The sequence below is a fragment of the Calonectris borealis genome, chromosome 4, assembly GCF_964195595.1.
Source record: "Calonectris borealis chromosome 4, bCalBor7.hap1.2, whole genome shotgun sequence".
Lineage (NCBI taxonomy): Eukaryota > Metazoa > Chordata > Aves > Procellariiformes > Procellariidae > Calonectris > Calonectris borealis.
In genome coordinates this window covers 83,189,389-83,211,574 of record NC_134315.1, presented here as the reverse complement: position 1 = coordinate 83,211,574, position 22,186 = coordinate 83,189,389, and the positions used below count along the sequence as shown (strand labels likewise).

General features: G+C 49.2%; 1 protein-coding gene across 1 annotated transcript in view; it reads left to right on the top strand.

The window, feature by feature from the left end:
• SHROOM3 (shroom family member 3) overlaps positions 1 to 21,946 on the top strand; it is a 154,498-nt gene extending 132,552 nt beyond the window's left edge. Inside the window, exons 5-11 of the mRNA XM_075150381.1 lie at positions 2,835 to 6,093; positions 9,189 to 9,265; positions 12,752 to 13,669; positions 14,746 to 15,264; positions 16,099 to 16,249; positions 19,873 to 20,145; positions 20,798 to 21,946. Of these exons, the coding sequence (XP_075006482.1) occupies positions 2,835 to 6,093; positions 9,189 to 9,265; positions 12,752 to 13,669; positions 14,746 to 15,264; positions 16,099 to 16,249; positions 19,873 to 20,145; positions 20,798 to 21,157 (5,557 nt within the window). The 3' untranslated portion in view covers positions 21,158 to 21,946. The remainder of the gene's footprint in view (positions 1 to 2,834; positions 6,094 to 9,188; positions 9,266 to 12,751; positions 13,670 to 14,745; positions 15,265 to 16,098; positions 16,250 to 19,872; positions 20,146 to 20,797) is intronic.
• Positions 21,947 to 22,186: the final 240 nt, after the last annotated feature.

The window sequence follows — 22,186 nt, the reverse complement described above, 5'->3', positions numbered from 1 at the left end:
GCTAGCTTCAGGGAGGCTCTGCCTCATGCCCAAGGATGTGTCTTGATGGTACTGACTGCAAGATCAGGGCCCGAATCGAGAGCACAGGAGTGAAGGAAAGGGACAAAAGATGTGGTGGAAAAATGTTACCGGTCGCCTCCATACAGTTCGACAGGTTTACAAGCAGCCAGGGTTAGGATTAGAGTTAGGAAGGCTTCGGTTCCTGTTTGGTTACCCAGATAAAGTGGCTGTGTTTTCCTCCTTTAAATGCCCTGTGAGGTGATTAACAGCTAGGAAATTAATTGCTTTAAAAAACCCTCTTCCTACCAAGATGGGAGCCCACTGTCAGGACATTAATGCAGCTTTCTGTGGCTCTGGATGCAGGAACTGGAGTCCTGCTCTGCGTCCTGCGGGTTGCTCCCATGTAGAAACGCAGCCTGGTTGTTTCCCCAGCAAAGGAAAAGAAATCCAAAGTCAAAATTAGCCTATTAAAAAAAAAAAAAGGAAGAAAAGGGTGTAGGTAGCAGGGCAACTGTGCCCATCAGCATAACTGAGCCACTCTCAGGAGTAGGTGACAGTAGTGCATCACCGACGATATTCCCAGGGTGAGAAATTCAGCAAGGGATTTCCTGGTTTTGGCAATCGCTTTCTGCAGAGGTCAGCTTTATCATAGGTGTATGCACATGGCTGCTTCTCTAAGAAGTTAGTGCAGTGGTTTATCAGTCCCCAACGGCTAAACTAGTAACCTTAGTGCTGTTAAAAGAAGGTAGCATGAGGCACCTCTGGTTTTGGCTCTAGACAGTGGCAGTTTGGAAGCAGTGATGCGGTCCCAGCGAGTTGGGGCTGTTTCTGTGAGGCCAGGCAGTGTGGTGAGTACGGGGAGGAGAGCTGCCTAGGGCAGACATACCCCTCAGCTACCCTGAGCAGCCCCTTGGTGGTAAGCCCTGGGGCAGCTTGAGGGGGGACAAGTTTAAATTCTGCCCTTGGAGGATTTTCCCTGGAAAGGCAGAAGCGTTTCAGGAGCAGGAAGCTCTCCTTATAGCCACTGGGGTTTAAACATTTCTTCTACAGGCGAGACTGAGCCTTGTCAGAGGGGACAAAAAAGAAAACAGAGCATTAAAAAAAGTGAGGAGATGGTTGCAGAAAAAATGTATGTTCGTCTCTGGCCTTCAGCAGAGATCATGCTGTAGCATATTCATTTCCCACCGAGGGGCTTTGCTTCCCAGCCACAGCTCCTGGCAGAGCCTTTGGCAGCGCAGCTCTGTCTCCTGAGTGCTTGAAGAGGAGCACGGGGAACATCTAGTGGCCAGCTGGCCAGGGCTGCGCTGGGCATTGCCAGGGAGATATTTATTTTAAACTAAAATAGAGTGGTGCATTTAAATGAGTAAACCAGCTTTATCCTGAGTTTTGCCTTATCTCTTTCTGCCTGTCTCTGTGTTCCTCTGCAGAGCTGCTGCTTTTTCCCCTCGCAGGCAGGATTCTTTCTGCCTTTCCTCGTCCTTAGCAGCCTTCTCCCCCTGGTCTGTCCTTTGGGCTTGCGGGTGTTAATCCAGCAGAGCGGAAGTGACTGCGGCTGGGATATGATCTGGAGCAAGCCTAGGCTCTTCAGCAGACGCTTGTTAGGGAGGGAGCCGTTACCAAACACACCTGCTGCCTCCTTGATGCCCAGGGTTGCTGCTGTGCATCCCCAGCTCGCCCACTGCGTGGAGCAGGTTTAGTTTTGTTATCCCAGTGGAGCAAAGCGTGCAGATATGGAGCTTGCCTTTCCCTGTGCCAGTTGAGGCTGCAGCTCGCACCCTGGCAAACCCAGGCTCCTCTCCTTTCCTGCTTCCAGCTCTGAGCCTTGTCTTGCCGCCCTTCGCGTGGGACAGCGGTCTTTCCTTTACTGGTGCTTTCTTGTGGCTTTGCCAGGACAGCGCGTGTAGCTGCACAGGGAACTAGAGGAAGCGATATCTAAGGGAGGAGAGCTGGGAACAGAGGGAAGGAAAGTGAAATCCTCGGGCTACGCTCCCCAATCCTCAGTGTATTTGCTTGAATCTGAGAGGAGAGATTAGCCAGGGGAAAATCCACATCAATTTGTGATATTCCCATGTGAGGTGTAAAAAGAACTGTGGCTGGCACAAGGAGCTCCCTTCCCACTTACAGAAAGATCTCTGAACATCCTTCTTTTTGAACGTATCTCTGGCGGCCACGAGTCTTTTTTTGACACACGTGTTTCTCAGAGCAGGTGCCAAGGTGTACCTGCACCTACTGAGCTACATGAGGAGGTGGCTGTGAAGACTTCCTGGGGCATCCTCAAACCGTTTCTATTGTTGCACCCCCACTTGCCTCCACGCACAAACACATGCATCTCTTCTCTGTCTTGTCAGTTTAGTTTTCTCGCAGCAAACAAACTATCCTTGGGACAGCTGAATTTCCAGGAAGCCTGCCAGGGCATAGCCTTCATCTCCATAAAAAGAAATGAAATGGGAAAAAAAGGAAGATATTAGACTCCCCCCAGAACGCCTCTCGTGCTCCTCTCCTCCTCCTCGGTGGCGTCGGTGCTCATTCAGCTTTCCAAGTGCTTTGGATAGGTTTGATGGGTGGGGTTGATCCTCCCTGGCTCCAGGGATGCACTGTCTTTCTGTCTGCATTTCCCTCCCACCCTTCTGTGGTAAATAAGAGCCATGTGTTGCAATGTCAAGCAGTTCCTCTTTGTGAACTGGGATGACTGCAAACAGGGGATGGAGTAAGGCCCAAATATGGGTTTTCATCTGCACTTCTGAAAACTAAACATCTTGCTTCTGAGCTCACTTATAAGTTGTGCCTCTCCTCTGCTGACAGTGGGATTTTACTCTTCTCTCGCTCTTCCTCAGCTCCTCAACCAGCGATCTCTCTGGCTATGAGCATGGCTATCTGAGGAGAAGTCCTGACCAGTACAGTTCCCGGGGCAGCATGGAGAGCTTGGACCACTCCTCCCCTGGCTACCACCCTTGTCACCTGTCCCCGGCCAAATCCACCAACAGCATCGACCAGCTGTCCCACCTCCACAGCAAGAGAGACTCTGCCTACAGCTCCTTCTCCACCAACTCTAGCATCCCCGAGTATCCCACTCCTCCATTCAGCAAGGAGCACTCCTGCTCCACGGACAGCATGCAGTCCCGAAGCGGCCTGCAGGAGGGGATGAGGCAAGCTGACATCAGGTATGTCAAGACAGTCTACGACGCCCAGCGAGGGATTTCCGAGGAGTATGAGGTGAAGTCCTCCGCCTTGCTTCCGAGCTGCGAGGCCCGGACCTCGCTGGACGGTCGCGGCCACGGCAGGCTCCACGGCTTCAGCCGGCACAACGCAGCTCCCTCCTGGGCGCAGCCAGGCCAGGGCTCCTTGGACAGCAAGAGCCAGGCCCCCAAGGGACCTCCCTTGCCTCCCACTCGCAGCGACAGCTACGCAGCCATCAGGCATCACGAGAGGCCCAGCTCATGCGCTGGCCTTGATCCGAACAAGCCTGGTCGAACCCAGCCGAAAGGGACGTGGCCTCCGCTTGTCAGCACCCTATCCCAGGGACCGCTGCTGAAAACCCCCTTTGGAGAAGGACATCTGCACACCGTGGTGGAGAAGAGCCCAGAGAGCAGCCCCACCGTGAAGCCCAAGCAGAGCTATTCCCAGCCAGCCCAGCCGGGGCAGCCCCTGCTCCCTACTGGTGTCTACCCAGTACCTTCCCCAGAGCCGCACTACGCCCAGGTGCCCCAGCCTTCTGCAAGCAATAATGGGACGCTTTATCCAGCTCTGGCCAAAGAAAGTGGGTACTCTCCGCCTCTTCCAGTCTCTTACGACAAGGCCATAGCCAGCAGCACCCTGGGCTTTGACGAGAATGGAAACCAAAGCACTACAAACAGATCAACCATCTTCTACCAGCCCCCAGCAGCTGAGAGAAAGCACGATGCTGCAGCAAAACTTCTCCAGCAAAAACCTCCTAGCACGGCAGGCCCAGAAGAGTGCCCGACCACGTCAAGAAAGGAGGAGTTGTTACCCCCTTACAAGGTAGCACACAGCAACCGAGAGACGGCAAGTACTGCACAGGCCTCCAAACACAGTTTTCAAGCCCAGCAGCCCCAGCCGAGGGATGCCAGTGAGAGAAAAACCCATTACCAGCCCAAAGAGGACTGGACGGCTGAATCCCTGGAGGACAAAAATGGCAACGCACAGATAAACGAGAGAAACGCTGCTGCTAACCACCAGTGGGGTCACAGCAAGGCCAAGCAGTATGGCTTCTCCTCCTTGCAGAACATCCCAGAGAGCTCCAGGAGGCAAAGCAGCTCCGAGCTAAAAGAGATACAACCGGGCGAGGGTTATTCCAACGCCAAACTGTCCTTCTTGAGCAGCAGCAGTAAAGAGGAGAAGGATCACAGGGGACAGGGGCACAAACAGTGGAGTGATGTGGACGCACAGGCCTTTGCGAGGCAGGAGGAGGAGGGCACGAGCGTGACTCCGCTCCATGCTGCCGAACCAAAGTGCGAAGAGCTCCCTTCTCCGCAGCACCCAAAGACCTCTGATTTCGGGAGGAGCCGGCTCAGCTCTAGCAGCACCCAAAGCTTTCCCTATGGCAAACCAGACGCCAGCAAGCCCCGCTGCTCGGTGCTGGAGAAGGTCAGCAAGTTTGAGCAGCGAGAGCAAAGCACTCACCGGCCCCAGAGTACTGGCGTTCCCAGCTTCGGCCAGCACTATGGGCCGAGCAGGACGAACCAGCCCTCCAGCGCGAGGTGTTCTCTGCACAGCCTGGAGGACATGCGGAGCAAGCTCCGTGAGCCTGGCCAGCTGCCCAGTGAGCAGGGCAGGGTCTCCAGCCCCTCCGTCAGGAACGGGAAGCTGGAAGAGGCTGACTGGCGCCCCGTAGAGCTGCAGATGGTGGCTTCAGCAAAGCAGGCAAGACCCAGCGAATACTACAGCCTGTGTCCTGAAACTGAGGTGCAAATAAGGGTGGCTCAGCTACCGAGGAGTAAAAGCACGTTCCAGCTGGGAGGTGAGCCTGAGAAGGAGATCCTCTGGAAGGATAACATCCAGGATGCCCACGGGTCGCAGCTGGACACACCATTTAACAGGGCCTACAGGAACAGCATTAAAGATGCTCAGTCCAGGGTGCTGAGGGCCACTTCCTTCCGTCGCATCAGCCCCCCGTTCGGGAGTGCACCCAAGAGGATGACCCAGAGGCCTGCCTCAGCCCACGTGGGCATGAGGAGCACGGCAGCGTCTCCCCACACCCCAAAGGAGAGGCACAGCGTCACACCAACAGAAGGCAGCCTCTCTGCCCTGGACTACACCAAGACACAGCAGGTCTTGCGCATCGGGGGCCGAAAGCGGCTGACGGCAGAGCAGAAGAAGCGGTCTTACTCGGAGCCGGAGAAGATGAACGAGGTGGGCATCTCTGATGGGGAGCCATCACCGTTCTCCTTCCAGAAGAAAGGCATTCATTTTGTCTTCCCTGAGAATACGGTGGCTGACCGGCGCAAGATCTTTGAAAGGGACGGCAAAGCTTCTTCCACAGCTAGCCTCTCCAAGCCGGAGCTCAAGCAACTCCAGCAGAATGCCCTCGCCGACTACATCGAGCGCAAAACAGGGAGACGGCCATCCTCGCAAGATGTCGGACAGCTGAGGGAGCGCTCCCACAGCTCCTACCTACAGGCAGGTGGCCCAGACAGCCAGAGCCTTTCCTCCGCCTCCAGCATGAATTCCCTCCAGGACCAGAACCTTTACCGCCGGAGAGAGTCCGTAGAGCGGATATCCAGAACGGGGCGAATGTCTTCTACCCTTCCTCCTGGGCTGATGGGCTGCTTCGACATGAGCGGAGATGAGAAGAAAGGGCACCAGGACAGCTCGGTCATGAGCCGACTGAAAACAGAGAGGTGCCGGGATTACAGAGCCAAAACGGAGCTCACCAAAGGCACGCAGACAGACCCTCTGGGCATACAGGGCCAGCCTCGCAACGGGAAGCGGGAGCAGGTCTTTGAAACACCCTCCACTGCCAGGAAATCAGGGAAATCGGTGTCTGTGGAAGACTTGCTCGATAGGTACGACAATCAGACAGTCCCTGTGCATATACGTTCCAGATCGTCTCCCACGGCAGATAAGAAACACCAGGTATGTGGAAACTGGATCATGCGTACAGGCAAGCAGGGCTCTATGAACCAGGGAAAGAGGGGGGGTGTCGGAGGACAGGCTGATGTTCAGTCACGGCAATTACTCCATTGGTTAGAGAGAGGTTAAATGCATGTTGAGATTGAGACAGTTTATTGCGTTTATATTACCAGGACGCTGTTTTAAATGCTTGCTGGTGCGGTACTGCTTCTGTTCAGCTTTCTTACTGCTGGGGCTATTTCAGGGATTGCAGAGATGCTGGGATTTCAGTGCATATGCTGGTAGCGTGCGTGTGTTCTTGCTGCTCCTGACATCCCATCTGAGGTGTCCTGTTGTTACCTGCCTGCATCACCGGACAAGCACGATTGCCTTTCTGGTGGGGTCTACCGTTAAAGTGGTGATACGCTGTTGCTGCTGTTCTGCCTTAGCCCACTTTCCTGATGTAAAGTAGAGACGATTAAAGGCTGCTTGAAATTGCCCTGGCTCCCACTGTGCCTGACAGTGCTGGGAAATGCTCGGCGGAGGCACTGCCAAGTAACCATTATGTTTTGCCTCCAGCCCTGGAGGGAAACATTGCAGAGAAAACTTAGCGTAGACCCTGGCCGCTCTTTCCATGTCCCCTGCTTGGCGGTTGGGAACATTGCACTGATGTCACAAATGGGGAATTCAACTGACTCTGATGATGGTAAATAGTAGAAACAGGCTAGCTTCTTAAAGAACAACTGCCCAGGCCAGCTCTTCAGCTGGCTGAAATCTGTTCAGACCTCTTTAGGTAACTGCAACTGGTCGAGCCGCACGGATTTACAGCAGTGGTGGGTCTGCCGCCCCATCCCCGTCTCCACGCCAGGCTCCATTCATCACGGGGAGAGGGAGGAAACAACCAAAATGTGTGGACAGGCTCCTAGCTCCAAATACTCTGAGTGTTTGGACAGTCTCGCATATTTACGGGGCAGCTGAGATCCAAGACATCTCCTTCTACTCTTGCACTTGCTACTGGCCCAGAACGGATTATCTAGGTGCGATGGAGTGGTACTGAGTCAAGTAACATAAAGAAGGGTCTGGGCAGCGTCTCAGAAACAGGCCAACCCGGGGTGCGGGGGAAGGAGCCGTCCTCCCAGACTCGTTGTGTGCTTCATTCTAAAAGTCCTCCCTCGACAGACCTCAGATCCCACGCTATGTTTTTAAATAGAATTTAAAAAGCAGCTTGTGAATATCAAGTGACTGGAATGCATTTCCATAACCACTGCTGTCTCATCCCATCATCAGTATTTTTCCACACCAGCCAGGCATCAGGCTCACCTGCGCAATTTTGTCACACTTGCCGATCATCAAGTCTTGCGTTCGGTAAGAGGACAGTCCTTAAGAAAGTTAGGGTGAAGGCCAAGCTGCGACTTTTTCTCTACCTCCCGGAACAGTCAGAGCAACAACACAAACAGGCATCCAGAAAGAGAAAAATCACCAAAATGTGCTTTTAAATGACAGGTTGGATGACGAGCAGCCCTAGTTCATTTTTACCCAGCCCCCTCTCTTGGGCAGGGGACATACAGGGTAGTTCTTAAGATCTTTATTTCCCCCTCGTTGGCTCATTTTTAATCTTGCGTATGTTCAGCAGCCAAACCAGAGTTTCTGCCTGTTGGAAGCTGACTCGAGGAAGACAAACAGCAGTGCAGACTTGCTCACAGGGTCTCAATGCAAGTGTAGAAGAGGGAAGAGCCGTTACTGCTGTTTCCCAGAGCAATTTAGCTGTATCCACTTCTGGAATGAGGATTTAGTCCCATAGGCAGCAAGGCACTTGTGAAAATCCTGTTCTTAAATCCTAATGCAAGAAAGCATGTTTGACTTCAAATATATACACCAATCCACGTGTCTGTTTGAAAGAGAAGTATATGTTTAAGTGCTCTCTTAATTTGGTTTATTTCTGATCTGCCTCCAATACAAAACCACAGCTATAAAAGTAGGGGACAAAGCCAAAGCAACAGGGTGATTTTTTTTTTTTTTTAAAGTTTTTTTGGCCTTTTCAGATTTTTTGCGGGAAATGTTTATTTCCAGTTTAGCAGCAGACTTCTCTGCCTCACTGTATGTTTTTCAGGGCCTTGTGTACGGTGTCTAATGTTCCTTTCAGGCTACATATAAATCACATTGCAATGTCACTGTAGGGATTTGTTTAAAGATATAAAGAAATTGATAGCCATGTGGAATTATTAGCTCTCAGTCTTCAGAATGCATTCTCAGCCTTCCTTCCTCCCTGCTTTTTTAGTCTGTCTCAGCCTGCATACCTCCCAGCTCCCAGACTCCTAAATCAAGATCTGCACTTACCCTCCCTCTGCAGCAACACTGACCAAAAAAGCAAATTACTAAGGTGTGGGGAGGAGGGACCCTGAAATGCTCCCTGCTGAAAAGATCGTACGGGAGAAAATACCAACCTCTTCAAAAGCAGGCTTAGCATTTGCTTTCCTGTCTCTTAATAGTCCTAAGGTGGGAGCTCTAGGGCAGCAAGAGTCACGTTCACAAATGTATTTCAGCTGCAAAATTTCTCTGGTTTTAGATGACATAAATGCCTAACAAGGAGGTAGTTCCTGTGTTTTGGTTTTCAAAAGAACCAAGCGCCAGATTTTGTCATGTTTTTCAGCACCTCTGCGTGCGGCTGGAGTTTCCAACCTTTGTGGCATTCAGCATCTCTGCAGTCCTTCAGTCCTGTTTTGGCACTGGGCTTGGGCACAGATTGTTCACTGTTTAGCTTCCCCGGTTAAGGCTGCTTCAGTGATGTCTCGTCTTCTTGCTTGCATGTAAACCAGAGGTGAACACCCAGGTTCCACTGATACCGTTGAGCGTGTTTTTAGAAGAGGCAAGGATTTGCTGAGAGGTTTTAAGAAAACCATTTCTCTGAATAAGTCTGCCTGTTGGTTTACAATCCATCCTGAAAAAGGCAGACAGGTCCTCTAAGCAGGAGTAGGGTGCTGGAGGGTGGTACACCACGCTAGATTTTTTCTCCCATCTGTATATGGCACGTGCTGTGCTCTCTTCTTACTAGGAAGCATCAGTGTTTTGTTATTTTGTTTTGCTTTTTGCTGGCTGCTAATACTGACTTTGCGCTCCAGGACCTGCTGAGAAGGGAAAGCAGTGAATTTGGCCCCATGGTGAGAGATCCTTTCTATGTGACCAGCGCAGGAGCCAGGTAGGTATATGTTAATGTCCCCTTTGTCACTGCAGGATCAGCTCTTGCCATCCTGCTGCCAGCAGCATTTGTCATGCGTTGTGTATGTAAACGGATGGATCGTGACAAACTAGAGAAAACCTCTGCATGGACACAGTTCTGGGTGTGCTGTGCCCAGGAGAGTTAGGAGGAGTAAGTTGCTGCGAGCTTTTTTTTTCACTATAGACATTAATTCAGTATCGAGTCCTCGTGTCATCCTGGAGCATGTTTCTGCAGCAAATTTCGAATTGCATACCTTCCAAAATGTGTTTGATCTGCTGTTAGAACTCACACCCAGATGCTATCGTAACTGAAGGATTCTAAAGGAAAAAATACCTTCGTGTCCCACTCTGTCTGGTTTTCTCCAATCCAGGGTGCTGCCTCCCCAAAAGCAAGCGAACACTTGCGTGGACTAAAACCTGGAGATTTCATTTATCTTGCTGAATTGGGAGCTTGCATTTAGGCTGCTTTCCTTTGTGCAGGCAGGATATTTTGCTTAGCAACAGGGGAGAGAGAAATGTTTTTAAAAATAGAAAAGTGTAATCATAAAACTCATAATATTAGGACTTACGTAACTATCCACTTAGCAGTGGATTGTTTCGAAGTTAACTAGAACTGAAGTTGGTCTTGCTGTATTTACATTTAAATAATAAATAGATGCTTGCCCTAAGCTCTGAGTGCCCAAACAGCTAACTCATATTACAGTAAAAACCATCAAGAGGGACTAAAAGAATTATTCACAAAGGAGCTCTGTTTCTCACAAACTTGCAGTAAATGTCATCCCACTCTCTTGTCACGGTGGGAGTTAACACTGCTGTCTCCAAAGGTTTCACCGTGCAGCTCTGGGTCAGGGAGCGACAGCTAGTAGTAGAGGAAAGCTCCTAGTCTAGCTGGATCTTACTTCTGACTGGCTGGCCATTTTTGCCCCTAAAAAAACATAATGTTGTTTCAGAGGAACTCAGTCTGCCTTCAGGCACATCCTTTTATGATTATTCAAAACACACCTGTTTATTTTGATTTGGAATAACTTTTTCCTTTTTTTTTTCCTAAGAGAACAATACAGCTGTTTTAGTTCATCATGCCTCCCGTTTTTTTCTGGAGATGGCATTTCATCATTCTTCTCAATAAATGCTTGCTGCTTCCTTTTATTTTTTTCCCCCAGCCTATTTTCCAAGTAACGGGATTGAACACCCAGACTGAAAACAAGTTTATTGGGGCACGAAATGTAGGTTTCTCATTTTCACGCTTCACTGCACAAAGATTATTGTATTAACAGTTTTATATTTCTGCTGCGTAGGCATCCTGCATGCTCTGCGAGCACACTTCTTCTGGGAGATGTGAGGTTGCCTTCCCTTATTGATCAGAATTGGATTTACCAAAAGATAGAACGAAAGGATGGGAGAAGAGAGGAAAAAGCCCTTGGCTCTGAGGACACAGGGTCCCACTACACAGGCTGCAAATCACTCCCTACGAGCCTCAGCTGCTGAGTGATTTTTCTTATGTTACTGCACCTGAAATGTCCTGAAAGAGAATGGGCATGAGTTTTGGAAGCCAGAGGGCTCTGATCGTGCACTGCTGAAGCCGGTAGAAGTTTTACATTTAACTCTCAGTGAGAACGAGATCTGAATCCTCCACAGACTGAAAGGGACAGATAGACCAGGGCCTTACCCATGTGCCAATGATTCACAGAAGGAGTTCCACTATTAGGATACTGTTGAACGTTCCCCTGCCCCAGTGTGAGTGAGTATTTCACCGTCTGGGTCATATGGGATTAATGTAGCATCTTTAATCCATCCCTTAAGAGATGCAGTCGTCGTCTGTCCTTTGTGATTCTCAGCCCAAAATAGCTGGTTTTCTAGCCAGTCCTCTCACATCTAACCATCACTATCCTGTTGCTGTCTGCAGCGTATTCCGTGCACGGGCCCTTCAGGGAAGACAATAGCAGGCAATAGGAATTACGCTTCTGGGTTTCCTTGGGACACAGCTGCTTAATGTGCTGGAGAGGAGATGGGACCATCCCGACCACCTCTCTTACTCAAGGAGGAAAACTGTCAAATGGTGAAGTTATGGAAACCCTGGTCAGCAGTCACTTGGTCCGGTCACACGCGCTCTGTGACTTACGCTCCGTGCTCTTATGCTGCTCCCCAGGTGTCATGCAATAGCTGTCTCGTAAGCACTGTTGGGAACGGTTGTTGCTCCACCAGTTTGGGAATCCACAATTGCTTCCACAGTAGGAGAGATCTTTCAATTAGAGAATTACCATCTGGCGTTTCTGACAAACACTGAGCATCTGAAAAGAATACACATTGCTACTGTCCAGGAACCACAGACAATACCAAGAGCAGTCTGTCTGGGAAGTTTCCCCACCCTCAGGCAAAGGCTGCCAAATTCTATTCTCAGTTACACCAGAATAAAGCCGGGAAGACCCATGTCTTTGGCAGTTATTCTTAATTTGTACCAGTACATCTGAGAGCAAATTTGGGGCCCAAGTCTCAAACACCACAGATTGGCAGTGTTGGATTATTTGAACAATGCATCTCAAGAACAGAAAATATATTGGCAGTAGCGCTTTATTGTATTTTATTGTTTTATGGTGTGGCCTCATGTTTTTAGGGCATCTTCTCTTGCAACTGTTAGCGCTATTATTACTGCTCATTTTGTTTTCTAGCTAAATAACCATATGGGCAAGTAGGTTTCTGTATTCTATGTATTCTGAGCAGGATCCTCACTTCAAAGACCCGACACCGTTTCTCAGACTCACATGAGGACACCTTAAAGAGCTGGAAGGAATAATTTAATCTGCTGGCTTTGCAGCCTTAACATCCGTTTGCAGTCGAAGTGTATTGGCTTTGGTTTTTGTAACACCTGCCTGTCTGAGTGGAGCTCTTTTTTCTAACAGGATTCCAAGGCTGTAAGAGCTTTTTTTTTATTTTTCTGCGCAGTCAAAATAGTGCGTTTTTTGGCCTCACTTTGTTCTTGGAGGCAGTTGAATCATTTCAATGGCACCTTTCCAAAAGAAGCAGATAATGTTATGGGAATTTTTGGCCCATAAAGGTGAAATTCTTAAAATTATCAGCAATTGAGAATGGAGTTTGATGGTTGATAATGTCAAGTCGTCTTTCTCACAGCAGTCGCTACTAGCCCCATCTGTAACGAACAAAATTCAAAGCAAAGCTGGAAAGGAAGCCAGACACTTGGGTTTTCCTAAATTTTTTTCTATTAAGTGATTGCTGCGATGCTTGCTACATGTGTGCACATGTGTGTGTGATTTAGCACACACTGAAAACGATGGGATCTGGCTCTGTGTCCCTAGTATTAGTAGACTGGATTTTACTACCAGTTTCAAAGCACAACTGCACCTCACTAGATCAGCGGGCGCTGACCCAGGCCTCTGATATGGTGCACAATAGCTTTTCTTGCTCATTGATTCATTATTAATCTTATCATGGTCTGTCTCTTGGGTTTTAGGTCTTTCAGCAAGAAAGAAAGAAGCCACTCAGAAAAAATGGTGTTCACAAGTTATTATCCCCATCCTCAGCACAGCAGCGAGATTGTCACCGGGTCCGCCACAGTGACCGAGAACCACAAGCTCTCAGAACTTTGCAGGCCAGATAGCAGGACTTCTGCACTTGTCCCATCCCCAACAGAGGCAAGGAGTCACTATCCTGAGCAAAAGCAAGGCTTTAAACCCTTGTTCCTTAACCTTACTCATGCTGGATCTGGCCAGTCCTCCCCTAATATGCCCACCCAGACTCCCTCAGATTTCCAGAGTGCAGGTGATGGCCCCGCTCTGAGACAGCACCATGCCAAACGAGATGCTGTTCCCCCTGAGGGAAACGCTAATATTCAGGCACAGTCTTTGGATGCTGTCCAGGATAGATCCCCCGAGACTCCCACGGAAGAAATGATGTGGAGAAGGAAAGCCGGGCTGCTTCACAGATCCCTCCCACCCAAAGTGGTGTGGGCTTACTCAGTCAAAGACAACAGCTACCCAAGGGCTATGGTGTCTCCGCCAGCAGCTGGGCCAAAGTTCTGGCAGAGGTGGCAGTCCCTGCCGACACAGAGCAGCACTTCTTCTGACCCAGAGACTCCTTCTCCCCAGGGGACGACCCATCTCCGCATCTCGGAGTCGGGCCTGCAGCTCACACCCCCACCATTGCTGCAGGACGATGAAGACGACGAGGTGTTTGTCATGCCTTCCCAGCCCGGTGTCGTCGCTCCACCCTTCTCACCCCCACTGCCATCCCGTCCTCTTCCTGAGCTGAGCTCTTGCACTTCTGCAAACGGCACGGAGGAATTCCCACTTCCTCCCCCACCGGCGGTGCTTGAGGGGAATGGGGCAGCTGGAGACAAATCCACCAGGCTCACAGAGGAGGCCAAAGTGAGGTAAGGGAGGGCTGTAACGCGGCGTTGTAGGGCCATATACAGTAAGATATGCGGGGCTCCAGACAAACGTGACTGACCTCCGCAGCTCGGCGTGCCACGACAACCCACCCACAGCTGCTAGCTGAGAGGGAAGTTTGCAGAGGAGTGCACACGTTATAAGGGGAGAGGGACAGACAGACAGACTCGCTGCCGCTAGGCTTTGCTGGCTGCCAAGAGTGTTGTCAAATGATGTGGCCAGGGCAGGGCACAAAGCAAGAGGCAAAATGCTTTGCAGGCCATCAGCAGCGGCACTGATGCTTAGTAAGCAAGGCAAAGGGGGTTATGGGTGAGAAGCTATCCTGGTCTCGTTCTCCCTGCAGTTGCCATATGGATTTCAGTGGAGTTGCTTCTTACTCCAGCACGAAGAGTTAAAATGCCTGCTGACTCCTTCCAGTTACTGGTTTTTGAGAGAGAACTATGAAAATCCATGACGGTTTTTTCAAACAGTTAGAGTTTCCCAGAACACATTTTAGACCTGGCACAAAATAATGCTGTTATGAAACAGTGACCATCTGCCAAGAAGTGACAACACAAATATGTCACAGTAACACTGTATAGTGAATTTTTCCTGAAGGATAGGACTTTGGGCTAGGTGCCCAGCTGGTTTAACTCGGCACAGCTTCCTTCGCTCCCAAGGAGCTGCTCTGATTTCCATCTGGGAAGAATCTGGCCGGGGCTGTGGTAGTGATTGGCTTTTCCAACATGAAAAGAACGAATGAGTATAGGCTGCTCAGGATGTTACTCCCAGGTGGTGAGACTCAATGTCCCCAGCCTATGAGCAGAAAACGAACTTGTTTGTCACTCACAAGTTCCTTCTGTGTTGGAATGACAGAACAGCGGTGTCCAGGTTGAGGGGACAGTATGCTTCTGGTGCCAGTAGCTGCATACTATGGGCCTTTCCGTGTCGAAGTGAGAAGCAAGAGACAAAAATAAGTGAGAGAGAAGGAAAACTTACTTGTCTTAGGCCTTCGCCATGTGTTCACAATGGTCCTGTGTAGTAAGTTTATCTTCATCTCACAGAATTTTTCTGTCCATAGCAGCTTCCAAAGCTTTCCCAAAGCCCTGGCCGAGAGGGAGATAACGGGGTTGGGCACCAGCATCGGTGAAAATAACTGGCCCCTCTCGCCACCTGCGTCAAAGAGGACTAGCTCTCCATCTGCTGTGGATAAGCAGCACCAGTTACCTGCTTCTTCTGAGGGGCCTCAAAGCGCTGATAGACAGCCCATAACTCAACCTGAAGGCAACCACAGAGAGCCAGCAGTCATCACCAGAGAGTCAGAAAATGGCAGCCTGGACTCTGGCACACTCAGCGCAGCACCTCCAGTAAAGACAAAGAAAAAGACCCCGGAGGATATTAAGTCAGAGGCTCTAGCAAAAGAAATTGTCCATAAAGACAAGTCTCTGGCTGATATCCTGGATCCAGATTCCAAAATGAAGACAACCATGGACTTAATGGAAGGGCTTTTCCCCAGTGGAACCAGCTTGCTGAAGGAGAACAACATGAAAAGGAAGATGAGGCAGAAGAAAGCTAGCAGGACAGTACTCGAAGATGACACGTAAGCGCTGCTTCTTTGGGTTGTGGGCTAATGTTGCAGCAGAACTCGCTGCTTGCCTGCTTTTAAGGACAAGCCTATGCTGAATTTTTCTGTATAGGTGGACGTTGGCGGAGAGTGAGTTTCTCAGTTCCCAGGTGTGAGGACTGGCAGAGCATTTCTGAATGCCCTTTTTCATGAGCTCGGCCGTATGCGTGGCCTTTGAGCTCACGCTCTGGGCTGTGTAGAAAACGATGCTGAGCTTGGGCAGGAAATGAACCATCTCTGGAGATGTTATTTGATTTTGCTATCTTAACCTTTGTAATCTGGAGCAATTCAGTTCAAAGCACAGTAATAGCAATATGAGAGTAAAAGCAGGACCAAAACAGTGACGGGCAGAAAGATAATGAGAGGCCAATTTTTGGAAGGAGAGGTGTGGGTGCCTACTTATTACAGGGGGATGCAAAGATCAGCCCGAGTCCTCCGGTGTGGAGATAGAGACTCCCAAGTGACAGCTGGAGAACCGTATAGAAATAAGTTGTAATGCATCATGCCAGATAAGATAGTCAGTCTAGCCATCACCAGCTGAGCTGTGCCGATATACCTTCAGCAAGGATCTGATCCCATAGAGAGTTGTTAACTAGTCAACATTTAAACAGAGCAGCTGCGCTGTTCTGCGCAGGGGAGAGATATGAAAGCAGCTGACATGCACCCTCTGACGGCAGGAATCGGCCATTTCCTTTGTGGTTAATAACACTGGGAAGGTACCAAAGAGGGAGTGCTGGAAAACCACGGATCTAGGCATGGGAAAAAGTCAGGCTCAGACTGAGCTCCTCCTTTTTCTTCACTGTGGTGTAGGAGAGAAGAAAAGGAAGCTCCTGTAACTCTCGTCACCTGTCCTGCTTATTACAGCGTTTCAGCACCCAAAGCAGAACTGCTGAATAAAATCAAGGACTTGCCAGAAGAAGTAGGTGAGGAAGAGGAGCTGCTGGACATCAATGAGAAGAAGGTAAATTCAGCACACACCACCATTTGCTGGTTACATTCCTGAAATAATAATAAGCCCTAAAGTAAAGTGCATTTCTATTTGATGTCAGCTTTTGGCAGTCCCAAGTTGCATGGGGGCTGGGTCCATTTAGGCCACCTGTGAAGCTTCATTAGGGTGACCCAGATTGAACGAAGAGAGCTAATCTGAGTACTCACTGCAAATTTGAGTACAAATCTTGCACAACCCTGAGGCGGGCCTGTATTACGGCAAATGCTGAGCGTACAGGTTGTAAGAGGCAGTCCATGTCTTGTAGCAAGGAAGGAAAAGGGAGAGGTGAAGTGACCTGAGCAAGGACAGCTTGGGTTAGAAACAGGAATGCTAGTGACTGCATTGTCGGAGTGCATAAGGTTTCGCCTAGGATTTGCCTCTTCAGTGAAGCCAATTTAGCCATTTTACCTGCCATCTGCACTCCCTGCCTCCAAAGAAACATTGGTTACTCTTTTTTCCCCCGCGCTTGGCCTGAAAGCCATGTGCACCTCAGCAGCTCGGTCAACGCAACCTTGATGTGATGACTTGGGCGGGAGGAGAGCAGGGCGGGAAAGGAGGAAACACTTTCCTCTCTTATTGCGGCTACATTTCACTGAGGAATGGCCCCTGCAGTTCTTGCTGTAGGCTTGGGTGCTCTGTCTTCCAGCACTTTTGCAGGGCCTTCTAATTTGTCCCTGTGGTTGTCTCACATTGGTTACCTGCTAATTACAGACATGTTGCAAAGCTCACGAATCCCAAGGAGCCACAAGCAGGTACTTGCCTGTCTGTGCCTCCTTTCACACACCTACTATCTTCATGTCAAAAGCAGCTGTGCCTGCCTGCCTGTAAATTTAAAACATCCTACATTGCACTGGACAGAGGAGCACAGCCCGTATCTCATGCTATTTGTACAACAGCAGAGTTTAAATATACTGAAGGATACAAATATTTGTGCAAGTCCCATATGCTGTAAATACAGTTCTCAATTCTTCGTGCACTGAAATCAGGCATGGATTTAAAGAAAGGCTCCCAAGCTCAGCCTCTCTGTCAAAGTGCGGAGAATTCATGTGTCTCTAGCACAACGCCACATTTCCTCTCTGGGTCCTCATCCCCATGCCAAGTGTAAAAAAGCAGAGAAGACGTGAGGCTGAGCGGTGTTTACGAGTGTGCAATTTGTCCTGCAGCCCTGACTTGGAGAGCTCACCTCTCTTTTTCGTATTGCCTTACTGCTTCTGTTCTCAGCCTTTCTCTGCTAAGCAAAATCTGCTCCCTACCAGGCTTTAATACAATGACAGCTAGAATGGGACCTCCGTCAAAGTGCTCTGTAACACAAATTGTAAGTACTAAGTGAGTAGATTAGCCCTGTTTTGTGGAGCATTTGAGGTGCAGGTAGGACTCTGTCAAGTCTTTAGGAGCTGTCATACCATGCCACTGGAATGGGTTAGAGACACTCGCCGTGCCTGCCATCTCTTATTTCTGTGGTCCTACACAGCTTCTGGGTAGCAAGTCTACACAGATAGATCATGCATGTGTTGCTAATCAAAAGCGTTTGCCTAAGGCCTTTGTCTGCTGCTTTAATTATCTGGCCCAAGCCATTGGTTGTGGAGCACCCAGCTTCAAAGGTAATCGCAGTCCCTGCCATGTCTGTAGCACTCGATCGATTCTTGGGGTGCTGTTCGCTTCAAAACCGGCTGCCTGCTTATACCAACGTGAAAGGTAGGGAGTGATTAAACAAGATGAGGGTGCTGCTCCAAGGAGTCGGTGGACATGCGGCAAGTATCTGACAGGCTTGCAAGTAGATGTCCTGCCGCGGAGGACAAGGCCTCAAAGGTTACATTTGCATGGAAAACAGAAATAGATGGGAGTGATTAGGCCCAGACAGCAAGATCTGCCTGGCATGTTTGTTCGTGGTCTGTGTGAAATAACATTTGCATAAGCATTATCTGAGAAGGAAGCTACTCTTGAGAGGTCATTTGGATAAATCGAGCTCATTTCCATTGTAAGTATGCAAAGGAGCTATATGGGTTGGCATTTGGGATCGCAGAAGAGTCACTGATTAATGAACACAAAGCAAGTATTTCGCAGGCCCCGTCCAGCTCCCATGTCTTCAGAACAAAGGTACGTCACTCCGAGCAGTCCCGTAGCCTCCTGCTACGGTTGGAGGGCAGGTCTGCACCTTGAGCAGAGCTCTCGGAGCACGGAAGAACAACTGCCAGTTCTGAGCAGCTCGGTCCTCCAGAAAACATGTTGAGGTTCATGGCGGACTTTGTGTCCAGCCCGTAGAGTCCTGCTATAGGGTTTTCCCCCGGCATCATAATCATTGAAAATAGATCCTTTCTTTTGCTCCTCAGGATTTGGTCCAACAATCGACTGGTAAGGACCTCGGATCTTTCTTTTGAAGGTGGCATTAGCATCATAGGCACAGGGAAGGGCAAGTGTTGGTTCTTGTCTCTGGATGCTACCGGTGCTACTGAGGGGAGAATCCAAGTAAAGGACTTTTGGTTGTCCCTCATCCGAGCAGGTGGGATTTAGTACCACCTTTGCTCTCCTGTCCCCCTGAACTGTGCTGCTGACAAACAGTGCGACTTAGCAGTCATTCCAGCGTAAGTCTGGTAGCTCACGTTTGTTTTAAGAGAATTTTACTCGCATTTTGTTCAGCCTTTGCATATATGCGGAAGCTGACAGTGGACTGTAGTGCAGCCACAAAACCGTGCGCTCCAGAGGATGTACGGGAAGTGTACCATCTAGTGGTGTCTGCCTAAACAGTGCTGTTACCTTCCCGGCTGTGAAACCAGCCTTTTAAACCCCCCCACTCTGACAGGCCACCCCTGGGGAGAAGGACCAATTCCGAGCCACCCCCAGCCTGACCTGGGTTTGAAGATCGTTTCTCCTTTGAAGTAGACCACCTTCCTACTTGAAATTACTGTCAGTTTTGATGGAAAGAAGGCTGTGTTAGTAAACTTTGAGAGAATATTTTCAGGCAACCTTGTGATTTACTTCTATTTCGTCCTGCAGCGTTTGTATGCAGAGTAGATTAACATACGTATAATGGTGCCTCAGCAGCGCATAAACTGAAGAGACTGAAAATACCCAACCCTTGTATGAAGAGCTTTACCTGCTCTCTGTGCTCTCAGTTTTGACTAAATGGAAGCAAGAATTGCAAGCCCCAGGCCACAGACTCCTGCTTTTGCATATGTCTTTCCCCTAAATCGTAACAGAAATTAGGATCTCCAGCGCACGTGCAGCACTGCTATTTCTGGAGTAACTGAACCCTGGGGGCCTCCTTTTCTTCAGCAGTGAAACAGTTGCCAGCATTTTCACAAAATGGGTGTGTGCTCTCCATGTCTTTGCTCAGTCACGAAGTAAATTTTCAGCATCTTTGGAGTAAATGCTTGCTTGATGCTTCTCTGTGTGAGGTAGTGCCTGTATTCAGATTATCACCTGGATGTGGAATTTCAGCGTTTTCTCTGTTTCCTCCTTAATGTCTTCTTTGTCAGCTGTTGCTAACTTCACCCTGCTCCTCAGGAACTGTAGCCATATCCTCTTGTTGTCGTCATCCATATGACCGGGGTGATCATGGTAATGACCGATGTGGCAATGTGTTTCCCTTCTGACAGGCTGAGCTCATCGGGAGCTTGACCCACAAACTGGAAATCCTGAAGGAAGCCAAGGAAGGCCTGCTTGCAGACATCAAGATGAATAATGCTCTTGGAGAGGAGGTGGAGCTGTTGATCAGCAGGCTATGCAAACCTAACGAGTTTGACAAGTACAAGATGTTCATTGGCGATTTGGATAAGGTGGTGAACCTCTTGCTCTCCCTCTCGGGACGCCTGGCCCGCGTAGAGAACGTTCTGAGTAGTCTAGGGGAAAATGCCAACAGTGAAGAGCGGGTACGTATCTGCACAACCATAGCGTCTTGGCCTCTTTCGGGATGCGGGACAGCAGCAGTCACAAGAACGTGCTTGTATAAGCTAGGACCTCCAAAGGCTCACAGGAAAGCAGGTGTCATAGTGCTTACGTATAACCAGTAGCGAACGCGGTTCTGTGCCTGGGAATCTCGGTCCCAGTTTGTATAAACGTCTCAGATCCTGCAGCTTTTGTCTCGAAACAGAATGGCCGTGTTCAGGACGGCATGTCTGTGACCCGCGGCTGGAGGAAAGGCTGTGTGATGTTGTGCGTCGTGGAACAACCCGCTGCCTTTTGCCTCAGTTGAAGCCGCTTTTTAACATTTTTTGGGTGGTTGTGAGAGACAAAGCCAGATATTCCTGGTAGTTTTTGCTTTCAAGCCAGTTTTACTGACTTTCTTGGAGCGCTTTCTGCCCCACATTGACTAGAGCATTTGGAGTCTGATTCAGTGGGATTCACATTCAATCCGCAATGAGGAGTTCATACTCCTCCCCCAGGCTTTTGGCTGTGTGTCTGGGAGCTTAGCCGCCATCCCGCCTCCCCCAGAGGTGGCAAACACGGTGTCGGGGGGAAGGAGAGGGGGGATCAGTGAGTTTGGTGCTGCTGATACTGAAGCACTCTCTCTGGTGTGTGCAGAGTTCGCTGAACGAGAAGAGGAAGCTGCTGGCTGGCCAGCACGAAGATGCCCGGGAACTGAAGGAAAACCTTGACCGTCGAGAACGGGTGGTCTTGGAGATCCTGGGCAACTACCTCTCTGAGGAACAGCTCCAGGACTACCAGCACTTTGTAAAGATGAAGTCCGCGCTCCTCATAGAGCAGCGAGAGCTAGACGATAAAATCAAACTGGGTCAGGAACAGCTCAAGTGCCTGATGGAAAGCCTCCCCACAGACTTCACGCCCAGGGATGCAACGGCAGCAGCTGCCCTAGCTGCAGCACTTGCTACCTCTGCCGGGGTCAGCGGTAAAACACCTCCAGCGGTCTCTTCCTCACTCTAACCTTTCCCGGGTGGACCTGGGATACAGTCCTCCTGCTGCAGTCTATTTAATCCAAGTACGTGGCAGTTGGTTCTCTACAAAGACAATTAACAGAGACAGGTTTAAAACAAGATTTTAATGAAGGAAAAAAAGAGCAATAATAAAGGTTTTATTTTCCTTTCCTTCCACCTCTGCTTCCTGGAAACTTAAATCAATGTGGAGGGAAATCTCCTCCTGCCAGAGATGAGGAAGAGTTTCACGAGCATTAAACACATTACCTTTAATAAAAAACATGACCTCCGCTTTTCTTTCCCTTTCCTGCCTACCTGGTACGTCATTAAATAATGAAGGATCTAAAAGAATGAAGCCTTAAAAATAAAACCAACCCATTCAACTGAACATTATTGATATTTATATTTTTTAAAGAACAAGACAGAATGTGTAAGTTTTTGTACATACTCTAATCAGTTACTTGATTCTACTTTGTTCTGTATGTAGAAAAGACATTTAATTTTGTATTTTGTGAAAACCTTAACAAAAAGAGGGAACCCCAAAGATAGTCATGCATTAGCTTGGAACATCTCTTCGTGGTTTTGTTGCTGTTGTTGTTGTTTTTTAATATAATAAAGGGCTACCAGAAGAAGCTTCAACTTGTTTCAACACATGCTGAATATACCATTAAATGGCCTTGTGAAGGAGATTTTGACCAGGAAAATGCAATCTTTCCTCTTCCGGATCACGTGATCCACTGATTCTGGAGTTTAAACACGCTTTTATGAGAACCTGCATCGCAGGAGTCCAAGTTTGCATGAAGTAACGAACTCAGGTCTAGACTCAGTGCGGGAGCGTGGGGGAAGCCTGTCTTTGTTTTGAATAATCTAACTAGTGATCTGTGTTACTGTTGCAGCCTGAATGCCTTTCTGTGAGATGTGAGAGGGCTCTCTAATGACATTATTTATAGCCCGGTTGTTGTGAAGGGATGATGTACACTAGGACTTCTTTCACACAGCAGTAGCTCATTTGTGTGAGCCCACTTCATCAGAAATTATT